General features: G+C 43.7%; 1 protein-coding gene across 8 annotated transcripts in view; it reads right to left on the bottom strand.

The window, feature by feature from the left end:
- The window catches only part of VPS13D (vacuolar protein sorting 13 homolog D), a 266,928-nt gene that overhangs the window by 154,044 nt on the left and 87,316 nt on the right, over positions 1–25,568 (bottom strand). For 5 of the 8 annotated variants that reach the window (XM_042954200.1, XM_042954203.1, XM_042954204.1 and 2 more), the window contains 11 exons: positions 23,692–23,898; positions 22,383–22,472; positions 20,105–20,245; positions 17,424–17,546; positions 14,980–15,054; positions 11,239–11,341; positions 10,097–10,249; positions 7,659–7,794; positions 6,467–6,514; positions 4,382–4,532; positions 4,070–4,280 (listed from right to left, as the gene is read on the bottom strand). In XM_042954200.1, the coding sequence (XP_042810134.1) occupies positions 4,070–4,280; positions 4,382–4,532; positions 6,467–6,514; positions 7,659–7,794; positions 10,097–10,249; positions 11,239–11,341; positions 14,980–15,054; positions 17,424–17,546; positions 20,105–20,245; positions 22,383–22,472; positions 23,692–23,898 (1,438 nt within the window). Of the gene's footprint in view, positions 1–4,069; positions 4,281–4,381; positions 4,533–6,466; positions 6,515–7,658; positions 7,795–10,096; positions 10,250–11,238; positions 11,345–14,979; positions 15,055–17,423; positions 17,547–20,104; positions 20,246–22,382; positions 22,473–23,691; positions 23,899–25,568 lie in introns of all 8 variants that reach the window. The other 3 variants (XM_042954201.1, XM_042954205.1, XM_042954202.1) reach the window with 2 other exon arrangements.

The raw sequence follows: 25,568 nt of genomic DNA, 5'->3' as shown, positions 1-25,568 counted from the left end.
TTTTTTGTGTGTAAAATGAAATTTCTACAAGATGCAACCATGCTACTATATGTATCAGAATTTTGTCCACATGCCAGTATATGAATGTACCATTTTTTATTTATTCATCATTCTGTTGACAGCCGATTGGGCTGCAGCTAGCCAACTGGGTTGTACCTCCAGATCAATTTAGCAAGAATGGAAATCCTAACAACATTTTGTCTTCCAATCCATGAACTTTGTTATCTTTCCACTTAGTTACTGGGTTTTCTTTAATATCTCTTGGCAAGGTTTTGTCACTTCTAGCATTGAAGGCTGGCACATAATTCCTCAGATTGATTCCTGGGTAATTAATGTTTTCTGGTGCTATTGTAAGTAGTGTCTTTTTAAAATTACACTTCCAATTGTTCATGGCTAGAATATAAGAATACAATTGATTCCTATATCTTAAATCTTGATCTTAAATCTTGAAATCTTGATAACTTTATTGGGCCTCATAATCGTATGGAGTCCATAGTTCTCTACATACATGACTGTGTCATCTGCATATAACAAGTTTTAGTTCTTTTCAGATCTTTAAGCTTTTTCAATTTCTTGTTTACTTATTTGTCCCTATTACAATGGCTAGGACTGCTACTGCAATGTCAAATGAAGTTGCTGGTTCTCAATCTCAAGGGAAAAAAGTTTAAGTATAATGGTAGCTGTACGTTTACGACAAATGCCCTTAAGTAGATTGTAATATTCCCTTTGGTTGCTAGTTTGCTGAATATTAGCATGAATGGGTGTTGTAAGCTTTTTGCTTATTTGGCATTTAATGAGATAATCTGATAGGTTTTTCTCGTTTAGTCTTTTAGGTTAATACAGTAAATTACATATATCAATTTTCAAATGTGAAAATAATCTTACATTCCTGGAATAAACTTCACTTGCTGGATTCCTATTTGGTAACAGTTAGGAATTTTTGCATCTCATGTGGGAATACCAGTTTGTAGTTCCTTTTTTTTTTTTTTTTTAATAATATCTATGCCAGTTTGGGTACCAGGTATATGCTGGCCTCATAAAATAAATGAAGAACTGTTCCCTCCTCCCCTGCTTTCTGAAAGAGTTTACCTAGAACTGGTATTATTTCTTCCTAAAATGTCTGGTAGAATTCACTAGTGGAGCCACATGGGCCTAAAGTCTTCGTTATGGGAAAGGTTTTTATTAAAAATTAAATTTCCTTAGAACTACCCTATGACCCAGCAATTGCACTACTAGGTATTTATCCACAGGATACAGGTGTGCTGTTTCGAAGGGACACCCGCGTGTTCATAGCAGCACTATCAACAATAGCCAAAGTATGGAAAGAGCCCAAATTTCCATCGATGGATGAATGGATAAAGAAGATGTGGTATATATACACAATGGAGTATTACTCGGCAATCAAAAAGAATGAAATCTTGCCATTTGCAACTTCATGGATGGAACTAGAGGGTATTATGCTAAGCGAAATTAGTCAGAGAAAGACAAGTGTCAAATGACTACACTCATATGAGGACTTTAAGAGACAAAACAGATGAACATAAGGGAAGGGAAGCAAAAATAATATAAAAACAGGGAGGGGGACAAAACAGAAGAGACTCTTAAATATGGAGAACAAACAGAGGGTTACTGGAGGGGTTGTGAGGGGGAGATGGGCTACATGGGTAAGGGGCATTAAGGAATCTACTCCTGAAATCATTGTTGCACTATATGTTAACTTGGATGTAAATTTAAAAAATAATAAATTATTTTAAAATTTTAAATTTCTTTATCAAATATTTGTCTATCTCTTCTTTGTGTCAGTTTTGGTAATCTTTGTTTTTAAAGAAATTTGTCATTCTAGGATTCAAGGGTGGAATTTATCTGTACAAAACTGTTCACAGAATCTCCTTTTAATCCTTTTAATGTCTGTAGGATCTATAATAATGTCTCCTCTTTTCATTCTTTATATGGTAATTCGTGTTTTCTTTCTTTTCTGCTTGATCAGTCTTATAAGACATTTACCAAATTCAGTAATCTTTTCAAAAAGCCACTTTGACATTGTTGATTTTCTCTATTTTTCTATTTTTTTGAATTCCACACATTTTTATCATGTCCTTTTTCTATTTATTTCTAATTGATTTTGGTTTCTACCTTAAGGTAGAGGCTTACATCGATTTTACATCTTCCTTATTTTCTAATAAGAGCATTAAAAGCTACATATTTCTCAAAACAAAACAACTATACATTTTTCTCTAGAACTGCTTTTGCTGCCTCCCCCACATTTTAATGTCTAATTTTTATTATTGTCCAGTTCAGAATACTTTTAATATCCTTTGTGATTTCTTTCTTGACCCCTGGGTTATCTAGAAATGTACTGTTTAATTTTCCAAATATTTAGGGATTTTAGAGGCATCTTATTGTTACTGATTCTCACTTTAATTCTATTGTGATCATGAGATATACTATGTATGGTTTCAGTTCTTTTTTTTTTTTTTTTTTTTAGCATTTATTCATTTTTGAAAGGCAGAGAGAAACAGAGTGTGAATGGGGGAGGGGCAGAGAGAGAGGGAGACACATAACCCAAAGCAGGCTCCAGGCTCTGAGCTGTCAGCACAGAGCCCGACGTGGGGCTCGAACTCACGGACCTCGAGATCATGACCTGAGCCAAAGTCGGCCGCTTAGCCAACTCAGTCACCCAGGCATCCCTCAATTCTTTTAATATTTATTGATCTTTGTTTTACGGCCCAGTAGATGGTCTCTCTTGAGGACTATTCCACACATAGTTGATGTGAATGTACAATCTGGAGTTGTTGGTAAAAGTGTTTTATAAATGTCAATTTTGACAAGCTGATTGACAGCACCGTTCAAATCCTTTTGTATCTTTATTGTTTTTATTTTGCAAATTATTGACAGAGAAGTATGAAAACAGTCCGTTATGGCTATGCATTTACCTATTTCTCCCTTGTCAGTCTGTTAACAATGGCCACTCTGGGTAAAGGGCATACTGAAATTCTTTACACTCTTCTTGCACCTCTTAAGTTTACACTAAATGAATGCCTAACTTCCCTACAGAGAAACCTAACCTGATAGCCTCTAGTCCAGGTAAGTTTAAAGTCTAAGTTCAGAAGGATCTAACAATGAATCTGGAAACATATTCCTTATTCTCTTTGGAAGGGGCAAACAGGAGTCTAAATGATTAGATAATTTTGTCAAGGTCCCCAAGGAAAGTCAGTGCTAGGTACACGAGCCTTCCTCCAAATTCCTCTGAAATCCATCATATGAAAACTTCTAACCCGAGGATTTTGCTTCTCAATTTAGGAATGGGAACTAGTATTATTTTTTTCTTCCCTCTCTACATGTCCTCTCTTTATACTGATGCACACAGGCCAGTGTCTGATCCTACATGTGTGTTTTGGTGGTTTCTCCCATAAATATTAGATGATAAGCAACAGTCCCACCCCCACCAAAGATTAACCCTTGACTCCTTATAAACTCTAACACAAGGACTTAAGGAATAAGAACTTTATGATTTTAGGGGTGCCTGGGTGGCTCGGTCGGTTGAGTGTCTGATTCTTGATTTGAGCTCAGGTTGTGATCTTGTGGTTCGTGGGTTCAAGCCCCGCATCGGGCTCTGCGCTAACAGTGCAGAGCCTGCTTGGGATTTTCTCTCCCCCTCTCTCTCTGCCCCTACCCTGCTTGTTCATTCGCTCAAAAAATAAACTAAAAAAAAAAAAAAAAAGAACTTTAGGATTTTATTTTATTAATTTTTTTTTTAATGTTTATTTTTGAGACAGAGAGAGACAGAGCATGAACAGGGGAGGGTCAGAGAGAGAGAGGGAGACACAGAATCTGAAACAGGCTCCAGGCTCTGAGCCGTCAGCACAGAGCCTGACGCGGGGCTCGAACTCACGGACCGCGAGATCATGACCTGAGCCGAAGTCGGGTGCCCAACCGACTGAGCCACCCAGGAGCCCCAGAACTTTAAGATTTTAAATAAGCACAACTGAATCACTAAGGGTCCTCAGAGAGAGAATGATTTTTTTTTAAAAAAAGCAAAACTGACATGCCATCCCAGTACTGTGCGTACCTGAAGAACCGGCTTTTGTCCAAGTCCATAGAGTGGCACTCTCGTTTGCTGCTGCTAACCTCTGCAGTCTTCACTACATTGGTCCAGTGGATAGGAGCCTTACAGAAAAATACGCCCAACCCCTTGGGCCGGGCCTGTAGCCGCCAAGAAGTGAGATGTAAAGGCACAGCAAACGAATCCCCTGGCATGATGGCAGGCAGCACCACAGGCTCTGGCACAGAAAACAAGGGTCAGCATCTTCGGGGAATGGTCTCCCGCCCAAAAGTTTGACTCTCTCAGGATAAAAGGGGGACAGACTATGTCAAAACTCACTGTCGGGAGCTGACGGGCTATCCAGTCTTAGTTCCATTGGTGTCTCAAGCCTGTTCTTCACAATGAGGGCAGACCGGACGGTGATGACTTTCCGAGCACTGCCTTCCATCGTCACGGCGAAGACCACCCGGACAGGCGGGAGCGAAGAGAACTGTAAGACAGGAATAAAAGCACCACAGCCGTGCTCGTGAAAAAGCACACAAAATACAGCAATACCAACTAGGATGCCTAAATCAAAAGCATCTTATTACTCTAACCCTTCAGTGAAATTAGTCATTCAACCCTAAAACCACTCATCTTTAATGGGCATGAATATCCTACAGATAGACGCCATGAATGTAGCCAATCTTAAACATTTCTAGAAAAAGACAGATACTCTACTCAGACGCGGTGTCACAAAGTGTATCACAAAGAAAAATCAGTCCGAGGCCTCTAGACACATTATAAAGACACTAAGACCCATAATAACCTATTAAATCTTCCAAGCTTCCTGCAATTTGATAAGAAACTGTCTGCTGGAAATCACCCTAATGCCCTTGGGTTCTTATACCTCAGCCCTTATATGGAAACTGTGAACGACACTTGTTTTCAACTCTACTGGAGGGGAGTAAAGATCATCCAAAGCAACCAAACGTTCAGAAACACTGAGGTAAGACTTTGAAAAACATGAGATGATTTACCTTCTGTGGTATTTTTCTCTCAGATTAACATTAAAGCGAGAAACACTCCTTCAACACTAACAATGGGCTGGATACTACCCAATACACACAGAAAAACAGAAGGAAGTCTTCTGAGATTAGAGCCTGTCTTTGTAAAATCCACAGAGTGTAGGAGAAAGAGTTGTCTGCACTGGTATGCCTTTCACAGGAACAATAATTACGTTTTCCCCCTAAATGTCATAAAAATTACTCTCTAGGCCCATACACAATTTGTTGGCATGCCTGTAGAAGAAGCAACATTTGTATTTCAAAGAGCTTTAAAATCAAACTTCTCTCTCTTCACAACTTTTTCAGCTCTGTTCAATAATCACCCTTTCATAAACGGGACACCGAGGTTCCGAAACTCAACAGAGCGGAGGGAAGTCATTTACTTTTGGTCTTGGGTTGCAGCCACTACTTTCTTTTTCCATGTGTTCATTCACACATCCAACACACGTTTTGTTTTACTATCAAGTGCCGAGTTTTTTCCTTTTTTAAAGTATAAAACCCCACATCAGGTACACCAAAGAGAAGGTTTCTGCAACTACCATTCTTTGAATGAGTGTCCAGAACATACTGACAGTGCTTCTTTTTTTTTTTTTTAACGGAGAAACAAATGACACTACATCCAAGCTTTTCATATTGCCAACTTTTTTATTAAAACAAACAATACGTGGAAACCAAACTAATGAACAACAAAATGAAGAGCTCCTCCATGTTTTGAACCAAGACTTCCAGGAAGGCCCAATGAAAAGACAAACTATCAGTTTCTGGAGGGTTTTCAGAGGGACAGAATCCCAGCCAAAATCATCACCAAAGCCTCCGCTGACCCAGCCTGGCAAAGCCCCGAAAGAGCCAAGGCCCAAGAAAAATAGTTTTAAATCTTGACACCGCTGCTTCTTAAACATACCTGAAATCTCACATTTCAAAACCTACTACCGTCAGAAGAAAGTAAAAGCACAAATATGAAAAGAGTTTTTTAATGTCATCTTCTGGTGATGTTTCAAGAGCCAAATGGGAAAAAAAAAAAATCTTAGTATTTTTCATTCTTATTTACTTTTATGACCTTGCAACTAAAACCTAGGAAATGCATACAGCCACAGAGGGTTAATTTATATTTTAACTTAGAAAGAGAAGGGGACCTTGAACCACAACATGGGTGTTTTCTCCTCCTCCCCTGTTAACGCTAGGTCTAACATACCAAGTTAGTTCAAACGCTTTCTTGCAGGTTCTTATAAAAAGAAGGTAATTGTTAACAGAAAAGGACAAAGGTCAGTTTCAATCACACATAGGTCACGAAGTCCTGGGATCATCAGGACATCTATGTATGGTTGAAACGCAGTGTATACAGTCAATAAACGCAGTGACACAGGAAAACCATACTCACATAAACCTGGGGATGAATAATATTCGTTCTGCTGCCTGGGCTGCCAATCTAAGAAAAGATTCCAAAAGTCAGAGAGCCAGCGCAGACCTCAAATGACAGGCATCGTTAAATTCAATGACAATGTAATGTGCTTGAAAGGGTGGGATTTCTAAATAGTCTCAGTCAAGTGTGGTCCATCGTGAAGAGAAAACATCTTAGAGGATATGGAAAAGGCAATATTCATTTTATAACCATTCCATGTACACGGAATTTCTCCAGGACACATCAATACAACAGAAAGGTATCGGGGCGGGGGGGGGGGGGGGGCGGGGATGATTCCTTTCCTTACTAGATGGAAATTTAGGCGGGAACGTAATCCGGAGAGAAGGCTTCCTCTTCTAAGAAACTCGGGGCACAAGAGCAGAAGCGGAGAGAGAACAGTGTTCTTGGAGGGAGGGTATTTTTCATGAATAAGGGAGCATGGGGAAAGCTGTGAGGCCTTTGCACTTTCCTCTTCATCACTGGCTACCCCGAAACAAATGCAGTTATCCTCCGAAGTACGACCGGGTCCTGGGTGGGAGCCCCTGAGGCGGCCACGCCAGCTGCAACGCCAGCCTCTACCCGCGTGTCCCAGACAGGGAGGCCGCCTGCGTCACCGCCCAGGCTGGCCCTGCCACCCCGAAAGACTGCAGGCTGGGGTCACGTCAGGGCAAGCGTGTGTGAGAGGATGTGTGATCAGAAAATAAGTAACGACGGTGGACATCTGTCCTTATGCCAGAAGGGAGGAGAGTGGAGACACAGAACTAGAAGGATCAAGGAACAGCACTACGGAAATGTAAAGAAGGCCGTATATAAAGGAAGCAGAACGGCACGTGCAAGCCGAGCCAGTACACACGCGGCCGGCAGATTAGCACACTGCCAGTCGGGCTAAGTGAGTACGAAATGGGTCTGCACAGGTGAGGTGATACACGTTCCCGCCGATTTTGGATCTCGTTTCTCTGCTGAAATTGACCACTGGCGGCTTACCTACATATTGACTACGACCGCCTACGACTGACCCAAAATATACTTAGGTCTTCCTGCTAGAGCTAGGGGAAACGAGGAGCAAGATTTCACTAGAGCAGAGTGACGGGCTTAACCTGTCTGACTGGCTTTCAGGGCATGTGGCCGGGGCACCACGGTGCCACTAAATACCCATTCTAGAGCCACACACCGTAGAGGAAGAGGAATTCTTATCCGGTGCTGCATAGCGGAAAAATGTCCCGACTTTGTCCACAGACACTGGGCTCACTTGCTCCCAGCCGTTCACTCTCACTTGCAGCTGATGAATCCGGAGGTCGTGGGTGTGTCTACCAAGGAGAACACGGGAAAGCATGTTAAGCACAATCGGAAAAAGGGTAAGAAAGCGGAAGCAAAGAGTCAAATCTGATTTACCGTATAAAGACCTAAAAACCCAGTTGGCCAAGCCTTTTTGAGGATTACCTAATGCGAGAAAAATCAGGAGAATATTTTTAAGTGGGTGTCACACTTAAAAGTGCAAGATCCGTAAAGCTTGAGCAAGAGCGCGTTTACCCTCCCTTTGTACAAACTTTGCAAGTCCTGTGCACAAGCCCAGCTTCTTCCCCCACCAGCCCCCACCCCAAGCTCGATAAAGCGACGTCAGGTATAACCATTGCAGCGGGGTGGTAAAACCGTTGCACCAGCAATTTCGTCACATAACCGTACTCTCGGAAATGCGTAAGATGGCATTTTCTTCTTGGCTCCCTACTTCTCTTGGAACCACATTCAGTTGTTTGGCTTCGGTCCTACAAGACTACAGACAGGTTATGAGAGACGGAGCCCTCCGAGCGTTAGGGCTGAAGTCCTCAGCTGAAACTAGAGCAGAGAAGGCAGGGGGCAGAACAGGAGGAACGGGAGGAAATTGCACATTTAATTCTATTTTAGATTTTGCCTAATTCAAGCCAGAAGCCTGAAATGGGGAAGTGGACTTGGGGCTGACAGGAAAAGGGGAGGGAGGCAGGGAGTGGGGGTACCGTGCGCCAAAGAGCTGGAAAAGCCAGAGAAGGCATTTATTTTGATGAATTCAAGCAGAACAGTGGGACTTGAAAAGCGTTACTGGACGGGTGTACTAAAACGGAAATGACAAAGAGGTCAAACCCCTTCTGTCACAACGGAGGCCGTGCTGATTAAGAAATGCAGCCAGCACTTCCACAATTGGCTTCTCCAGGAACTTTGTGGAACAGGAAAATGCTCCCCACTCATCCCTGGAAATTCTACCGTGGCTTCCCGGTACATGTGCCCAGCACGGTGATTTTCTAAGCTCCGTTTTTCCTGTGTAATCACCGAGGGGGCCCACAAGTAAAGAAGGCCTGCCACGAGGGAATGATGTGTTGGTACAAGTGACACATGAGGAAGAACTGTCTGACTCGGGGGCAGGTTTGCACACAAAGACTTAAAGCACAGGGAAGCAGAAGACCACGGAAGGCTGAAGCCGAGCTCTTAAATTTCAGCCCTGCTTGAAAACGGGTATGAGGCTCAAATGCTAAAATCTTAACCTATTCGCTATCCACCCGATAGCCCTTCCACTTAAACATGTTTGCAAACAAAAGGACATTTTATGACCTCTCAGTAACCAGACAGAACCTCTTTCACATTTATTCCGGTCCTCCGGCTGGCTGTTTCAAGAGCGCACTGGCCAGCAGTCTCCCCAGATGAGTCATTCTTATCCTCCTTAGAATCAGAAGTCCTTATCATTATTGGCCCTGCTTCCTGAAACCACTTGCTTGCTAAGAGTGCTATGTGGCACGTGCGTCTCTTAAAGCTAAAACCGACGTGCTCGGATAACCTTTTAAGAATAGCATGTCATGCCAGTTGGGGAAGGAGTAAGTCACAGGGAGACAAGCACAGCACAGGGAATATAGTCGGTGGCCCTGTAAAAGCGCTGCGTGGTGACAGATGGCAGTCACACCTGTGGCGAGCACAGCCTAACGGAGAGCTGTCCAATCACCAGGTTGTACAGCCGAAACTAATGTCACACTGTGTCAACCATACCTCAATTACAACAAATAACAACACACAACAAAATCAGGTCACCACTGTGCCATAAAAACCAGGCTAGGACACAATGAACTTGACAGCTGCTCTCCATCTTTCGGCCAAATTATGGGAAACACACTGGTTATCAGCTCATGTGTCAAATAAAGGGATAATTAATGGAAACGAAATGTATTTCCAAGACAGTGAAAGGAAACGCTGATTTTCAAAATACCTTTTAAAAATAAAACATTAGGGGCACCTGGGTGGCTCAGTCGCTTAAGTGTCCGACTCTTGACTTTGGCTCAGATCATGATCTCACAGTTCGTGAGTTCGAGCCCCCACGTTGGGCTCTGTGCTGACAGCTGGCAGCCTGCTTGGGATTCTCTGTCTCCCTCTCTCTCTGCCCTTACCCCACTCTCGCACACACACACATGCTCTCTCTCTCTCTCTCAAAATAAATATTTTAAAACATCATCATCATCATAATAAAAAGATAAAACATTAAAATCATTAATAAAGGCAAGTGAAAACGTAAAACATTAGAGACTATCTTTTATAATATACAGACATATACAGTCTATTTGGTGGGGAGGAAGAGAACACACAACGCTTTACCTGTGTCTTAGCTTTCCTCTTGCCTCAAATTCAAAGGGAATCTCTTCACCCGTGAGGACTTCCCGCCATTCGCTGACATTGTGAGCATCATCAAGAAACGTTCCATTCCCTTCTGGAACGAGCCCTGGACTCCCACTGTGGGACAGTGCAGCCCTGGAACCAAAGCAGACAACGCCAGCTTGTCCCTCTTTCTCTCTCGACTCCCTCTCACCAGAGCTTGGTGCTGGGGGCAGAAACCCTCCGGGCACTCGATCTACATAAGAAGGCCATACAGCCTGGCTACCAGGATAAACTAAAAGGTCAGTAACTACAGTTATCTTTGTGACCATCACGGCTTCTGTGAAGCTTTAGAAACAGCTGAAAGCTATCACTGCACAGCCACTTACCTCCAGCAACAGAGCCCAGTACACAGGGAGATGTGTAAACTCAGTCATGAGTTTTAAAGGGAGTTTTTAAGTGACTATCTGGAATGGAACAGACCTAAACTGCTTCTAAAAAACAAACATCTCCTCTGAAGCGTGATCATACTTAGTGGAGGCGGGAGAAACGTGGCTTCGAGTCAGCAGATTCTGTTACTTATTTCACGCACCTCATTCCCTAAATTGGAAAGATCAGCGTCTGTTTGGAGGGTTGAGCCAAGGTCTACATAGGCAGAAAGCTGGTAGAGAACACTGTCACTCCGCCCAGGTAACCTCTTTGTTCTCCAAACTCCACCCGCTTCCATCTGGGGTGAATTGCTATAAGTCTGGAAAAGAATTCTTGGTGGGAGTTTAATATGGGGAGTGTTTTCAAAGCCATCTTGGAAGAAAAGTGCAGGCTGTTTGGTTTAATAACCACATACAGCTTCTTTTCAAAGGGGGTGGGGGTGGAGACTGAGAAAAGATGGGGTGACTTCTCCCTCCCACCTTCATACTCACATCCCTAACCTGCTGGACTTCTACCTTGAACGTAACGGGCATCAGGGCCGGGATCGTAATCTGGGTATTTCAGACTCAGGACCTACTTCTCTGGCCACAGATTCCACCTCCCTCACAAAATCCCAGCAAGACAGCGAGTCACTGACTCAAATACAATCCCCAGGGCTTCAAGAAGGAGCCCACCTTGCTCTGCTGGGCCGGCACACAGGAGCAGGTGTTCCTTACCTGGTGGGTGTGGTGGTCAGGGTGGCAAACCACAAAGTGCAGCCTGTGTGATTCCTCAGAGCAAAAGGGACAAAGGGCTGCCGGCGCTTCGGGGTTTTCACCTCTGCTGTGGGCAAACGCAAGAGGCCGTTAGCATACCCCTCCATTTGCGCAGCAGAGACCCCGCCCACAGCCGCACACAGGGCCCCTAACCGTCTCGCGTGCGAAGGGGCCGACGGCGGCTGCGGCAACAGACGCAGAGCCACCACGGGTGTGTCGACAGGACTCTCGGGGTCTCCGCGTCCTCTGCTGCCTGCTACGTGGCGACCGTCCCCCTACGACTGGCTGTGACGAGGGACTGCTCCCAGCCCCCAGGCCTCCCACAACTCTGGTGGGCCTGCATTCAGGAGAAGGTGCCCGGCCCTACCCAGACGATAGCAAGACACGGCACACATCCTTGTTCAAACGTTGTCCAAAACGCCCGCGCTTTAACAAAGACGCCCTTCCTAGAGCAGCTACACTTCAGTCATATTATGCACATTATAGCAAAATAAAAACATCTTTTCTATTCTCTTACATTCATATTTTCCCCCCTCCCTCCCTGGAAGATCAGAAATCTACTATCCCAAAACTTCTTACATGAGATTTTTAGCTGTCGTTGTTGTTGTTGTTTTTTAAACATAATATGTATAGCACCATCTGCCGTGGGCACTACGGGGACTACAAAAGGAGCACAAACTATGATTTCTTTTCACAGAACAGCTTCCTGTCAAGGACACTGGAAAGAAATGGTGATCAATCACAAAACCGTAAGTAACCAAATCCCAGAGCCCTGACTAGAAACACTGGAAGGAAACAGAGAAGTGGGAGACCGTGCGGCCAGGAGTGGCTGTCCAGCGCCCAGCGTGCCTGGAGACCCTTCTGCGGCACCGCTGCCCTGCCGCGCGGTCTGGCCTGGACCGGCGGGTCGGGAGGACGGGCACGGCTCTGCTCACCCAGGGCCCACGTCTCCTCTGCCGGTGGCCCTGGGAAAGTGGGAGGGGGCGGCAGGAACCGCAGAGGCAGGGGCCCCGTGCTCACACTGCCCATGCGGCCAGCTTTAAAGCAGAGAAACAGCCCAAGAAGGACCCGGACCCAAATGGTCTGCAGCTGCGGAAAATGACATCTAGGAGTGGCTGCAACTGCCCACGGACAACACGAGAGCAAAATTAGATTCATCTTCCAGGACCACATGCTTCCGGCCAGCAAAACAAGAAGGAAACCTGCAATGGGCCGTGCCTTCTCCCCACTGCTAGGCTAAGGCCTGGGCTGGGATCGTGGAAGTCAAGAATTGCTGCTGCCTTTTAAAAAATAATCGCTTGCTTTTCTTCCCCTTTGTGCCTTCTAAAGTTTTCAGAAGTTAGTTACTAGAAACGCTGCAAAAAAAAAAAAAAAAAAAAAAAAAAAAAAAGCAATTACAAGCTAAGGCAAGTTCTATTTCCGAAAGGACAGTGGCTCAGGGGAGTGAGTGTAAGAAACGGTTGGTCCAATGAAGAGTGGTCTGCAAGGCGTCCCCACAATTCTGTAGTTAGTCTTTAGAGATGCCCCACCTACTTGCAGTGATCATCTCCTTGAATATCTCCTAGATGACCACCCAGAATATACCCATTTCTCGTGCTCTCATACCAATGGCCTCACTTAATTCACAAGGTTGGCTTTAAAAAAAAAAAAAAAAAAAGCTCATCGAGTACAAAATTAAGGAACAGCCATGAGGCTAGTGACCAGGGCAGAGGGGGGAGTAAAGATTTAAGAGCTGTCTGCAGGGGCACAGAGCCCTTACTGTGGCACCTTGAGAGGCACCAGGCGTGCAGGGAGACGGCTGCTTTATGACAGCAGATAAAGGACCCAGGAGGAAAAGAAGCCAGATGTGCCTTCGTAGCCTACTGTGAGCCAGACTGTAAGTTTCCATTTGCAAATGAGATTAAAAAAGAACAGCTGGCAGATGGCTTTGATCACACTGTCACACAGAAAGAAGTGCTAGGACTCCCCGTCCAGAGAGTCGCAAGCGCACCGCTCTGGAATGAAACAGCCTGGGGAGGCGCACTGCCTAGGGCCCCAAGCTTCTTGCGTGGATTACACACAAAAGCACAGGCTTCAGCAGCCCGCTTCTCTGAGAATAAAAATACACGGAGCGCTCACAAATCCAAACCCAACAGCAGGGGACAATCTGACATCTCCTGCACTACGGCCCAAATCAGCTGTGAACCTGCCTTTGGCACGACACAAGAGAACAAAACTCCCAAGTCCACCCAAGAGAGAAGAGCATATTCCCTTGTGGCCCCAGAAACTCTGCCTCTAGTCTAGTGACCAGACCTGGTTTCTTCACAGGCCAAGAGAACCCGAAGCTCCTCACGTCCAACTTGGGCTTCGTGTGGCTGAGGAAAGTTCTAGCCTGCCAGACTTGTTTCACAGAGCAACGTGGCCCTTATAAACGTGCTTTATAAGCATCCAGTCTATCAGAAAGGACCTGGCTTGTAAATCAGAAGAAACAGATTAAAGTCCCAGGTCTGCTCCTAGCTAGTCATGTGGATAAAGGCAAATTTCTCAGGCTCTCTCAGCCTCCATGTCCTCATCAGCTACGGGGAATAAGGTTTTGCTTAGCCTGAGAGATTAAATAACAGAGGTAGAAAGGCTTAGAGTATAAATCCATCAATAAGTGAAGATTCAATCACGGGTTTCCTTTGTGAATCCTCTCCCTAAACATCCATCTGCACAAGACCCTGGCAGAAAAAAACCCACTGCACTGCCCCCGTGTATGAATATTCCTGATCTGAACAGAGGAAGCTCTAATGGTCTTTTTTACAAAATACATCACGACCCGGCAGGATCTGGGGTCAGCCGAGTACATACATAAACCATAAACTGCCCTCCTTCAAACTAGTGAAGAAGTGAACATCGTGGGATTCCAAATCCTTGAGGTTTATGGTCTCCTCTATCATATTTACTCATTAGTCAAATTCTCAAGAAAGCTTAAATAAAGGGTCAGAGACAGAAATAAAGAACATTTTATTTTCTATCTCTGAAGCACTCAATTTATAGCTAAAGAAATCAGTTTGTTTCTAAGCAAATATTTACCGGGAAATTTTTTCTTAGCTCAATTGCTGACCGGGATAGCTCCTAGTCCCCAGACCCCCTGGCATTGCCCTAAGAATAAACACTCACTGACGGGCGCCTGCATGGCTCAGTCGGCTAGGCATCCGACTTTGGCTCAGGTCAGGCTCTCGGGGTTCGTGGGTTCAAGCCCCGCGTCGGGCTCTGTGCTGCCGGCTCGGAGCCTGGAGCCTGCTTCGGATCCCGTGTCTCCCTCTCTGTGCCCCTCCCCCACTCACGCTCTGTCTCTTCTCTCAAAAGTAAATAAAACATTTAAAAAACTGTAAGAAAAGAATAAACGTTCGCTGGGTATTCTACAAACAAAGCGCTGCCTGACGGAGGGCGGCTTTCCTCCGTTGACTTGCTTTTCGAAGTAAGAAATCACCTCTGGCGCTGGGTATTTCTGCACCACCGCGCAGCGGACACCGCGGAGCTGAGGGCTGGGGCAGATGGACGACGCAGCGTTAAGAGTCAGCACGGCACCTGCCTCTGATAGGTCACCGTACTCATCCGTGGGAAGCGCTCTTCCCCAACTGGGGACGTCCCACTCGGCTCCCATTCACAGAAAATTGATGCACAAGGCAGTTCTTCAAATAGGAAAAGAAAGCAAGCCCTCGCTTGGCTATACTGTACCTCTAGCATAGATCTGGTGCTCTAGGTTAGTCAGACTGGCTGTACTCCTAGTTCTAAGGTAGACAAGGGGGAGGCCTGGTGGACAGGAGAGACAAAGTTAGAGGGTAAGAATAAATACAGTGAATAAGAAGACTCACCTCCAAAACGTTAGCACAAAGAGAGCATGTGACAAAAAGCGCAAGCATCATGCAGTTACAGGATCATTCCCTTCAGTGACCGCTAACAGCTAAAAGAGCACTTGACAAAGCGAGCGAGACATTTTCATGCTGGCTTTTACTGTGGACGATGTGTCACAGGAGCACGCCCCTCTTTTTTCTCAACTGGGGAAAGAAAACGTAGTCCACGTTCTCTTTAAACAGAATGAAAAGCCTTTTGAGGATTTTTCACTTAAAGCGTGTATGCTCTTACACGGCATGGAAAAGTCCCCGAGACCAGTCAGGACAGACTTGGGTGCTCCAGTCCACTTTGCAAAGGCAGTAGCAGCAGGAGGCTAATCCCCCACAGGTCTCAAAATTTCAAGGGAAAGAGTCCATCTGTGTTCCGAGTTTAAAGAGTCTCTGCCAAGGAGCTATCTCGTGATATTACTTACATTAGAAATTAAGCATGGAAGCTTTTAGAATATTCACATTTGATATTTCCATAAAATGTCCTTTGGATACAAAACTCATAAACTCATGCCACCCACGTCTACCTGCAGGAATCTCAGCCCCTACTGAACAGAGCCAACAATGATGTCAAAAATGAGGCCACTAGTTTCTCTCCCCTGCTAAAGAGACAGTGAGAAACCAGCAGCTGCGTCAGGTGGGATTTCATATTAAGAATCTCTCTTTCAAGGGCTTGTTCTGAAGCCCGCCCAAAGAAAATGCACAAATTTGGGGGGACTGTGACTAAATGTTCGTGAGCAGGACCCAAGAGATGCGGTCGGGTCAAGAAGGTTCAAGTCTACTGACTTTCAAAACAAATGCCCCGTTTTAATTTAGTTGACCTGCTGAAGGAATACAGTCCCATCCGCCATACGTGGTGCTACCCAGGAACCTCCAATAGGAAAGAGGTTTGGAAATGTAGGTATATTCTCTTATGTCTAAATAAAAAGCTATGCCTTTGTAAGCCTAAGTGACCATAAAGATCTGTAAGTAAATAAAAAGCCAGCTTTAATTTAGCACCGGCATTTAACACAGATAAGGCAGCTTATTAACTATAAAGGAAGAGGAGAAAGTGTTTTTTAAAGAGGTGGGAGGGTGGGGACAATAGAAAGTCCTTCATCAGAATCCTGAAGATCAGGTCTTCCCTGTGTTTACACGGGGTCGGGATTCAAGATCCCCTTGTAGGAGTAACAACTTCAGAAACACTCTCTCTAGGACATACTACATATTACAAAGATTACTTAGAGTCTTCTGGGGAGACTGTTACATTCTTTGGACATGCAAATTGGGAAGGTTCGAGGAGGAGCCAGAATCGAGGCTGAGGCTATCTGAAAAGCCCTGGCTCCTAAGCAATGACCTTGAGACTCAGAAGCAACAGCCTGGGAATACAGAGAGCAAGCATGGCTAACATTTCCCTGTCCCTCCTTCTAGAAATACAAGGCAGACAGAAAATCCACTTAAACACCCTGAGGAGAGACGAACCAGTTCAAATACTTCATAAACTAAGAAAATCCATCTTCCCGTGACATGTTTGCAGACCAGATGGAATATTTAAGCATTCATGAGCTATGTGAAGCCCGGCCAGGACTCCCCAAAGAAACCACACTGAAAGAGTTGGGGCTGAGTTGAATTTGGAGGACAATGGCTTGTGGAACAACTAAGGACCACGCGGTTGGCCGTCACAATCTCCCCAGCTCTAAGGAAATCAGAGCTTCATGGTGAGGCATTAAATTTAAGGAAAGAAAATATCGTTAACAGAGAACAAACGGACTCCTCTCTTCAAAAGGCTGGGTATTCAATTCTTTTCTTCCTTATGAACAATACAGAGCCCTCCTTTTAACAATTTCTTCCATATGGGATCCTGCCCGCCCTCCCTTCAAGAATATGCCCAAACTCTGTACCTCTAGATTCACAAAACTGTAAAGTTAGTTTTTAAAATCCAGTCCAAAAGTCCCAATCAACTGGAAAGTTTTGCCAAGTGAAACACACTCACTAACGGCTGACCTTGATGCGTTTTCAGGCACGCCAGCTCATATGCAATGTTACCAGAATTTAGAAAATTGTGTATCACAGACCTTTGCTTTCCCACAAAGGTGGAGGAATTAGAGCCCATATCAAAAGTTCAATATGTTGTGCCAGAAAAATGTCTCCTGCAGAGATTAAAACAGAACTAAAGAAGACAGTCAGAGTTTCCTGTAGGTTTTTCCAGAGAAAATGACAATTCTATTTGGATTTCTCAATAAAACATGGCTGCATTGGTCAACAGTGATTTACTCAGACACTGGAAGAGAAAAATCTTACTTTGTCCAAAGCATGGAGGGTCCACTGAAGAGCCCATCCAGTCTTCTGATGTGGTCGAGTCTATTTCCTTGTCCTGTTTACAGTAATCTGCCATCCACGATTCCTTGGTACTTACATACTGGTCTAGAAAGAATTCCCCAAAGATATTAAGTACAGAAATAGAAAAGATCAAGGCTTCAAGTCAAATAATTTCTATTCAGTAAAGCAAGCTTTTGTTGAGCATCTTACTGCATGCTAGGCGCTATGCTAGGTTTTCAGAAAGTCTGTCCCCTGGAAAACATGCTGCACTGGAAGAAATCAACGTTAACCAAACAACCATCACCACAAAGCCGCAATGTGGAAGGAGCTAAAACGAAGTCATAAATACAATTCTATGGGAGCACAGAACAGGGAAGGCTCATTCTGCTTTGGCAGAAGTGGGACAGTACACGCCAAGGTCCACGGGAATCTTCAGAGGTGTGGGGACCTTTGCGCTGCGTCTTGAAGAATGAGCAGAGGTTAGAGTCTACCAGTGGGATTAGGGGTGCAGGGACGTGCTGGGCCAAGAGAAGTCCAAATGCAAAGATTCTAAGACACGAAAGTACACAGCCCTTTTAGGGAACACTGATACTTCGGTGTGACTGTGGCACACCAAACATATTGGCGAAGGGAGATAGCAAAGAAGGCTAGAAAAGGGAGTTAGTTTGGGAAGAGTGTGGTATGTCACGCTAAGGGATGGGGTTTCGAGACATAAAAAACTAGTGAGGAGGCTGCTCAAAACCACCAAACTCGGGAGGCTGAAATCCAGCTGACAATTCTCCAGGAGAACTGTCTTACTGTTTAGAGAAATGTGACAGGAAGGGCAGGTTGACAAAATAATTATGATGCACCACCCCTGGATAAAGACCTTTTCTACTAACTAAGGTATGGTATTTTTTAGAACAAGAGTTATTGGTTTCTGGCTTTCTGGTTTTCAGTTCCAATAGTTGGCTATATAGAAGATTTATTTTAACACTAAGAAGTCACAGTAATATTTCTGGGTTTCAGCATGGTATTAGGAGCAAGGAATTGGAGGTTTAAAAAAAAAAAAAAAGCTTTGGGGCACCTGGGTGGCTCAGTCGGTTAAGCGTCCGACTTCAGCTCAGGTCACGATCTCACGGTCTGTGAGTCCGTGAGTTCGAGCCCCGCGTCGGGCTCTGGGCTGATGGCTCAGAGCCTGGAGCCTGCTTCCGATTCTGTGTCTCCCTCTCTCTCTGCCCCTCCCCTGTTCATGCTCTATCTCTCTCTGTCTCAAAAATAAATAAACATTAAAAAAAAAAAAAAAAATTAAAAAAAAAAAAAAAGCTTTACCACAGACAAGAATGCCTTTTGGAAGACATTTTTAAAATTTTATTTATTTTTTATTTATTTAAGAGAGAGAGAGAGAGTGAGTATGTGTGAGCAGGGGAGGGGCAGAGAGAGGGAGAAAGAGAGAATCTCAAGCAGGCTCTGCACTGTCAGCACAGCGCCCATTGCGGGGCTTAAACCCACAGCCTGTGGGACCATGACCTGAACCAAACCAAGAGTCAGACACGTAGCCAACTGAGCCACCCAAGCACCCTTAGAAGACATTTTTAAGTAGACAATGGCTCATCAGAAATATCAATAAAATTCTTTTGTTCGAGGTAACCTCTTGTTTATCGTAGCTTTCCAAAACACTACCCTAAACTTCACCTAAACTTCCAGGTGCATATATTATATAAGAAATAACATCAGATAAAAATAATACAGTATCATGAGATCAATTTTCCAGACAAATTTAATGAATGAAATCTGATCATGTAAAACAGCGGTTTTAAAATTTTTCGATCAATAAACTTAGGGTCTCATTTCACCATACATTCTCTTCATCTTCTTCTGACACAGAACAAGCCAATGGATATCCTATGAGCCTCGATCACACACACCGAAGAAAGTTTGCAGATTTGCAGTCGTACGTGTTATCACTCAAATAACCACAGTATTACCCAAAAGTCAGATCATGTAGATAGTAATTCAAACAGTTTGAGAGTTTTCATAGCAAAGACAGGCAACACCTGATTGTTTGATAATGTAACTCTTTTCTTACGATGATATAAATATAGGCATAGAGTGGTTCCAACTCACTACATCAAATCCAGGAATGTACATGTCGGTGTTTTCCAAGAAACCTTCAGAACACACACCGTTAGCTTGGCAATCCTTCAACCCAGTGATTTTCAGAGTTAGGTCAACATGATAACTTGATGGGAAACAGTACAGGCAATTTATCCTACTATAAACACAAGGTCAAAATTACACCTTTTAAAAATTATTGTGTGTGTGAGTACCCGGAAAGAAATGTATCTAAACTCACTTCTAGGACATTAAAAAACAAAAACAAAAACAAAAACCCATGACCAAGCATGGTGGGGGAGAGAGTTTTTATCACGGACATTTATGTTGCCCAAATGGTCTAAGTTCTTGCTTGGTCACGGACGGCATTAATACAGGATGCCAACTCTAGAGCAATGGGTTGAGAAGAATCGTGAGGCTAGGTTAGGGTTTATCAGGAAAGCAGCCATGCTGAGTAAGTGATGTCTGGTGTGGGCCTGAGTATTTGCTAAACCAGGATTAACAGTCTTCTAGACAAGGGACTTATGTACAGAAAGGCACCAATCTTCTAGAGACAACTTTCCACTCACCGATGAGTACAGAGGTGATGTTGATATCCAAACGGGGTTTGGCCTTGGCTTCTAGCTTCAGTCGAGGAGGATGGAGACGACTAGCTGCCTGTTGTTGCCAGGATACAGAGCATGGCCATGGCTCAATAAATGGCTCCCAGCCTAAAAGAACACAGGAAATAAGACATCTGTTAAGCAGATATCAAGAGTTTATAGGGGAACACTGTTCACAAATGCTCAGCAAGGACAAACTATAGCTTAATAGCTTTCTATTTCCAATGTGATTTCACAGAGAAAGGACCATCTTCAGCTATAGGTCACCCTACGGATGCCTGTGCAGGCTAGAGGACATCACTACACGGACAGATACGTGCCCCACATGGTCTTCCAGAGGGGGGAGGAAGGAGGGCATAGAGTGCATGTGCCTTCTCTATGAAAGAGCAGGCAGGACCTGCTTTTGATCCACTCAAAATGGAAAAAGGAGTCTCTGACACAGGATGGAAAAGTACTAACAGCAGCTGAAGTAACTACTAAATTTGATTCTCCTGCTTATGTTGAGAATCCACTTAGTTGAGGGGCGCCTGGGGGGGCTCAGTCAGTTGGGCATCTGACTTCAGCTCAGGTCATGATCTCGTGGTTCGTGGGTTCGAGCCCCATGTCGGGCTCTGTGCTGACAGCTCAGAGCCTGGAGCCTGCTTTGGATTCTGTGTCTCCCTCTCTCTCTGCCCCTCCCCGACTCATTCTCGCTCACTCTCTCTTGCCCTCTCAAAAATAAACATTAAAAAAAAAAAAAAAAAAAATCCACTGGTTGAATAAATAGGTAGAACATAATTGGAAATTCATTAAGTCTTTCAAATTTCTAATTTTAAATCATATGTGCCAAAGGTATATAAACAACACATATATGTGGTTTAAAGAATAAAATTACTACAAAGTCCTGTACCCACTATTCAGCTTAAGAAACAGAAAGTTCCTTGGAAGCCCCCGAGTGCCACTCTCCCGTGTCAGTCCCCCTTGCCACCAACCCTCTCCCACCCAATTCCAAGTAAACATTGGTTTGGGTTTTTAATCACATGCTTGCTCTTATCGTTTTACCACACACACATGCATTTCTTCAGAACATACTGGTCAATCGGTCCTACTGGAGATCTTTACATAAATGGAATCTGATGTATGTGTTCTTCTGCAAGTTCCTATTTTTGCCCAACAACATGCCTCTGAGATTCACTCATATTGCTGCCAGGTAGCTGTGGCACATTTATTTTCCCCGCTGAATTGTAATCCACTTATGAATATACCACAGTCTACATACTCATTCTACTTCTGAGAAACACCCCCTTGAGGAGGAGGAACAGCACTACAACCAGTCTTCTATCTGTTTCCGAGCACACATGAGCAAGAGATCCTTCCAGGGTACAGACCTAGAAGAAGTATGTTGCTGGGTTGTTGAGCATGCTTATACTCAACCTTACTAGTTGTCAATTTTTTCCAAAGTGGTTGCCCCAATTTACAATTCGAATGGCAAGAAATTATGTGCGGCTCATAGTCTCACACTTCATTCTTGCCAGTCTGATAGGTGAGAAAAATGATACCTCCCTGGGTTTTAAAGACTCAAGTTTTCGGGCACCTGGGTGGCTCAGTAGGTTAAGAGTCCGACTTCGGCTCGGGTCATGATCTAATGGTTCCTGGGTTCGAGCCCCGCGTCTGGCTTTGTGTTGATGGCTCAGAGCCTGGAGCCTACTTTGGATTCAGTGTCTCCCTCTCTCTGCCCCTTCCCTGTGTTCGCATGCACACTCTCTCTCTGATGTAAATTTTTTTAATAAAACAAAAAAACAAAAGGCTTACGGGCAGAAATCTCCCTATCAGGAGCACCTGGCTGGCTCAGTGGGAAGAACATGCAACTCATCTTAGGGTAGTGAATTTAAGCTCACATTGGGTACAGAAATTACTTAAATAAATAAAAACTTAAAAAAAAAGGGGGGGGGGAGGAGAAATTTAGCTACTATCGGGGCCAAATGATCCTTAGCAATTTCATATTCCAGAATGAGCCAAACTCCTGAATCAAAAACAATGAACTTCATATGAAACCTTGGGTTTAAATAGCTCAGTTGCAACATATCAGATATGTTAGGAAAATGAAAAGTCTCCATCTTTTGTGCTCATGCAGTCACTTGTGTTTCATCTTTCCCTGCCCAGCCCCACCCCCTTTCCCTCACGCAAAATTTATGTAGAAATTGGCCCAGGCAAATATTGAAGTGTGTTTTTTAAGTCCCATGATAATATACGCTTGTATACTGACCTGACAGAGCACGGTTATAATAATCTCCAGAAAGGGTGAAGTGGGCGTACCCTTCAGGGCTAGTCCTTACATGCTGCAGAAAACTCAGGCCTGCAATGAAAGCAAATTTTACTATAGCGCTGGGGTGAGAACAACCAAAACTTTCTTTCACAGATTAAATCACAGTGAAGAGATGTCAGTCACAGCTGATACTGATGAAATCATAGGAAAGCACACCAAATTTTGAGATTTTGTTCATCTTGGGTTTTTGGCATGAATTCTGACTTAAAAAAAAAAAAAAAAAAACCACTGTGTTAAAATTTTATTTGTCATAGCTCCTGAGTTTCCTGGCACGCCTTTAAGTGTCGTGCCTCAGGCAAATGCCACCTTTGTCTCCTTCTGGCCCCAGCCTTGGCACGCAGGTGTATCTGTGTTATTTCAAGTCTGCAGGAACATAAAAAACATACTTCTCCCTGAATATCTGAAAATCAGAAGGCAGGCTGATGAGAGCAGTTATGTCCTGATGAATATTAGCTCAAAATTTTAAGATTACCACAGAAAAATAAGAAGTAATTATTCCCTGCAGAAAAGACACTCAGTCAAAAATTCCAGCTGTTACTTTCAATCAAGTGGCCCTTGTGGTGCCTTGAAGCACAGGGAAAAGGAAGCCTCTCCAGTGTGTCAAAGGTTGAGCTCAATACCCAGGATGGAATTTTCCTTGAAGGGAAAAGAGGCTAGCAAGATCAAAACAATGGAATATTAAAAGTAAACACAGCGGTGAGATTTTCGGGTACTCTCCTCAGAAGCCCCATCTACCACCACCTGCAATGACACAATTTGGGGTAGGGTCCTCATACCCTTGTCACTTGCTAGTGAAAGACAGCTCTCAGGGCCCCATGGAGGACACTGAGGGCAGCATTCTCGTAAGACTGTGTGTGTTTTATTTTCAAACATATATAAGGTAGAGCATTAGCTTTTAAACATCTTTAAGAACAGTACTCACTCCAGTCTTTAGATATATAAAATGATAAACAAAATGGAGACACCAACAACGATTTAGGTAGAGCTGTTAATATAACAGAAACTTCATCAATGACAATTTCTATTATTCCCAAACTAGAGGCTGAAGGCCACATATGGCAAATAAACACACATTTCTTTAAAATAGAAATAATGAAAAACATATGTAAAACTATTATCTAAATTTCACCCATACGACTAAGGGGGGGTGGGGGGAGGATGAATATCATTTAAAAAAGGGGGGGGTGCAAACGGCTTGGCAATCACTGCAAATCTTCAAGATGAATCTGAAAATCAGGACAACACTCACGGGAAAAGGTGAGCTCAGCCAGGGGAACGTCACAGTCCATGCAGTCATCGATGAAACAGATGCACACGCTCTCAGCTTTCACCTCCACCCCAGAGATCAGCTGGGCTGCCACAGGCCCCTGGCTCTCGTGGCTATCAGCAGCCAGGGAAAGAGACTTCAGAGGTTCAGCATTCTTAAACAACCAACTTGCTGCCTTTTTCAGTTGGCCTTCGAAAAAATGTAAAGGTGATCAGTTCAGCCAGTTCGCACAGCTACTCCAGCAACTCATTGAGGAAACAGAGAAATAAAGTTCATAGGGACCTGCTGGACAGCCCAAAGGAACCTTGTTCCCAGATGTACTCTTAGACTTAAAGGGGGAAAAAAACCTAGTGTGATGATAGCAATTCTATTTTTAAGCAAACAGAATGTACCCCCCTTGCACATCTTCCACTCAAGTTCACCACCGTTCATGATCCGGTTCAAAATGCCTCCAGAAGCCATCCCTCCTCTATTATGACATCCATCGAAGGAGAGAAGAGGAAAAGACAGGATCCATATTCTAGACGTCACTTAGTAGGGAAGTACGTAATCTTCACCATGCAGGGTTTTATTATATTATTATTATTATTATTACTATTACTATTATTATTTTAGTGAGCTCTATGCCCAATGTAGGGCTCCAACTCGTGACCCTGATATCAAGAGTCACATGTTCTACGGACTGAGCCAGCCAGGCACCCCACTATGTAGTGCTGCATAGAATGATGTGCTACTACACTTCGTCTTCGCAACCGATCACAATTCCTTGCGAACAGACAGCTATGAGAAGTGCATGTGTGTGACACACGACCGTTAGATAACAGCCCTCTGAACATAACCAGATTGCTAAAGCTAAAAAGAAAAGGAAAGGAAAGCCATGCGACCCCATATTTATAAATTAGCAGAGACCAGTGCACAGAACAGGGGTGAGTGGTGAAGGGCATATGCTCTAGAGGAAGATGGCCTGGCTTCGGATTCCAGCACCTACTGGATGCTGGACCTTGGACAAGTTCCTCGATCTCTGCCCACAGCACCCACAGACAGGGCTGCCATGAGGAGGAAACAAATGAGCACAAGTAAAGCTCTTCCAGGAGCAGAGCCCGGCGCGTACTGAAGGCTCTATTAACATTAGTCATTGTTATCTTTTTCACAACTGATGGAACGACACCTTAGCTGCTAAAGAAATAAAAATTCACAAAAATCTAAAAAGCTCTTAGAAATTGAAAAGAAATGTTTTGTTATTAGAGAAAGAGAAAAAAATAGACAATGTAAACACTAAGAGGTATTAAGCTAATCGAACTAGCTAACTAGAGCTACTGTCATTTGTCACAGAAGGAAAAAGATAACAGTTAATACAAACAATCGTGCGGTGAGAGCAGCGTTTTCACACGTAATTGGTCAGAGTGTCGCCTGGTACACAATGTTGCAGAAAAAGATCTGTCAATTTGAATAAAAAGCCCGAAAAACAGATCTATAACCTTTGATCCAGGATTTATACTAGTAGGTCTCTCTACCAGGGAAATACTAAATAAAAGTTATAGACAAAAGTTCATACCAAAAACTATTTATTACAGAATTGTATACAATATTGAATGAAAAACAAAAAACAGTTAAATAAATTAAAATATATCATTTGATCAATGTCAAAAAAAAATCAATGTTTATAAATAACTTTAATGACATGGGAAGATGCTGCTGATATTAAGTATATCGCAATAATATTATAACTCAATAAAACCGTGTTGTAAAGAGGGCTATAAAATTGTATTTGCAATACAATCTGCCAACATACACGGTATTATATGTATATATACGTATGGGTACATATAGTACGTGAAGAAACAGAAAAATGTACGTGT

The sequence above is a fragment of the Panthera leo genome, chromosome C1, assembly GCF_018350215.1.
Source record: "Panthera leo isolate Ple1 chromosome C1, P.leo_Ple1_pat1.1, whole genome shotgun sequence".
Taxonomy (NCBI): Eukaryota; Metazoa; Chordata; class Mammalia; order Carnivora; family Felidae; genus Panthera; species Panthera leo.
This window is presented reverse-complemented; position numbering and strand designations above follow the sequence as displayed.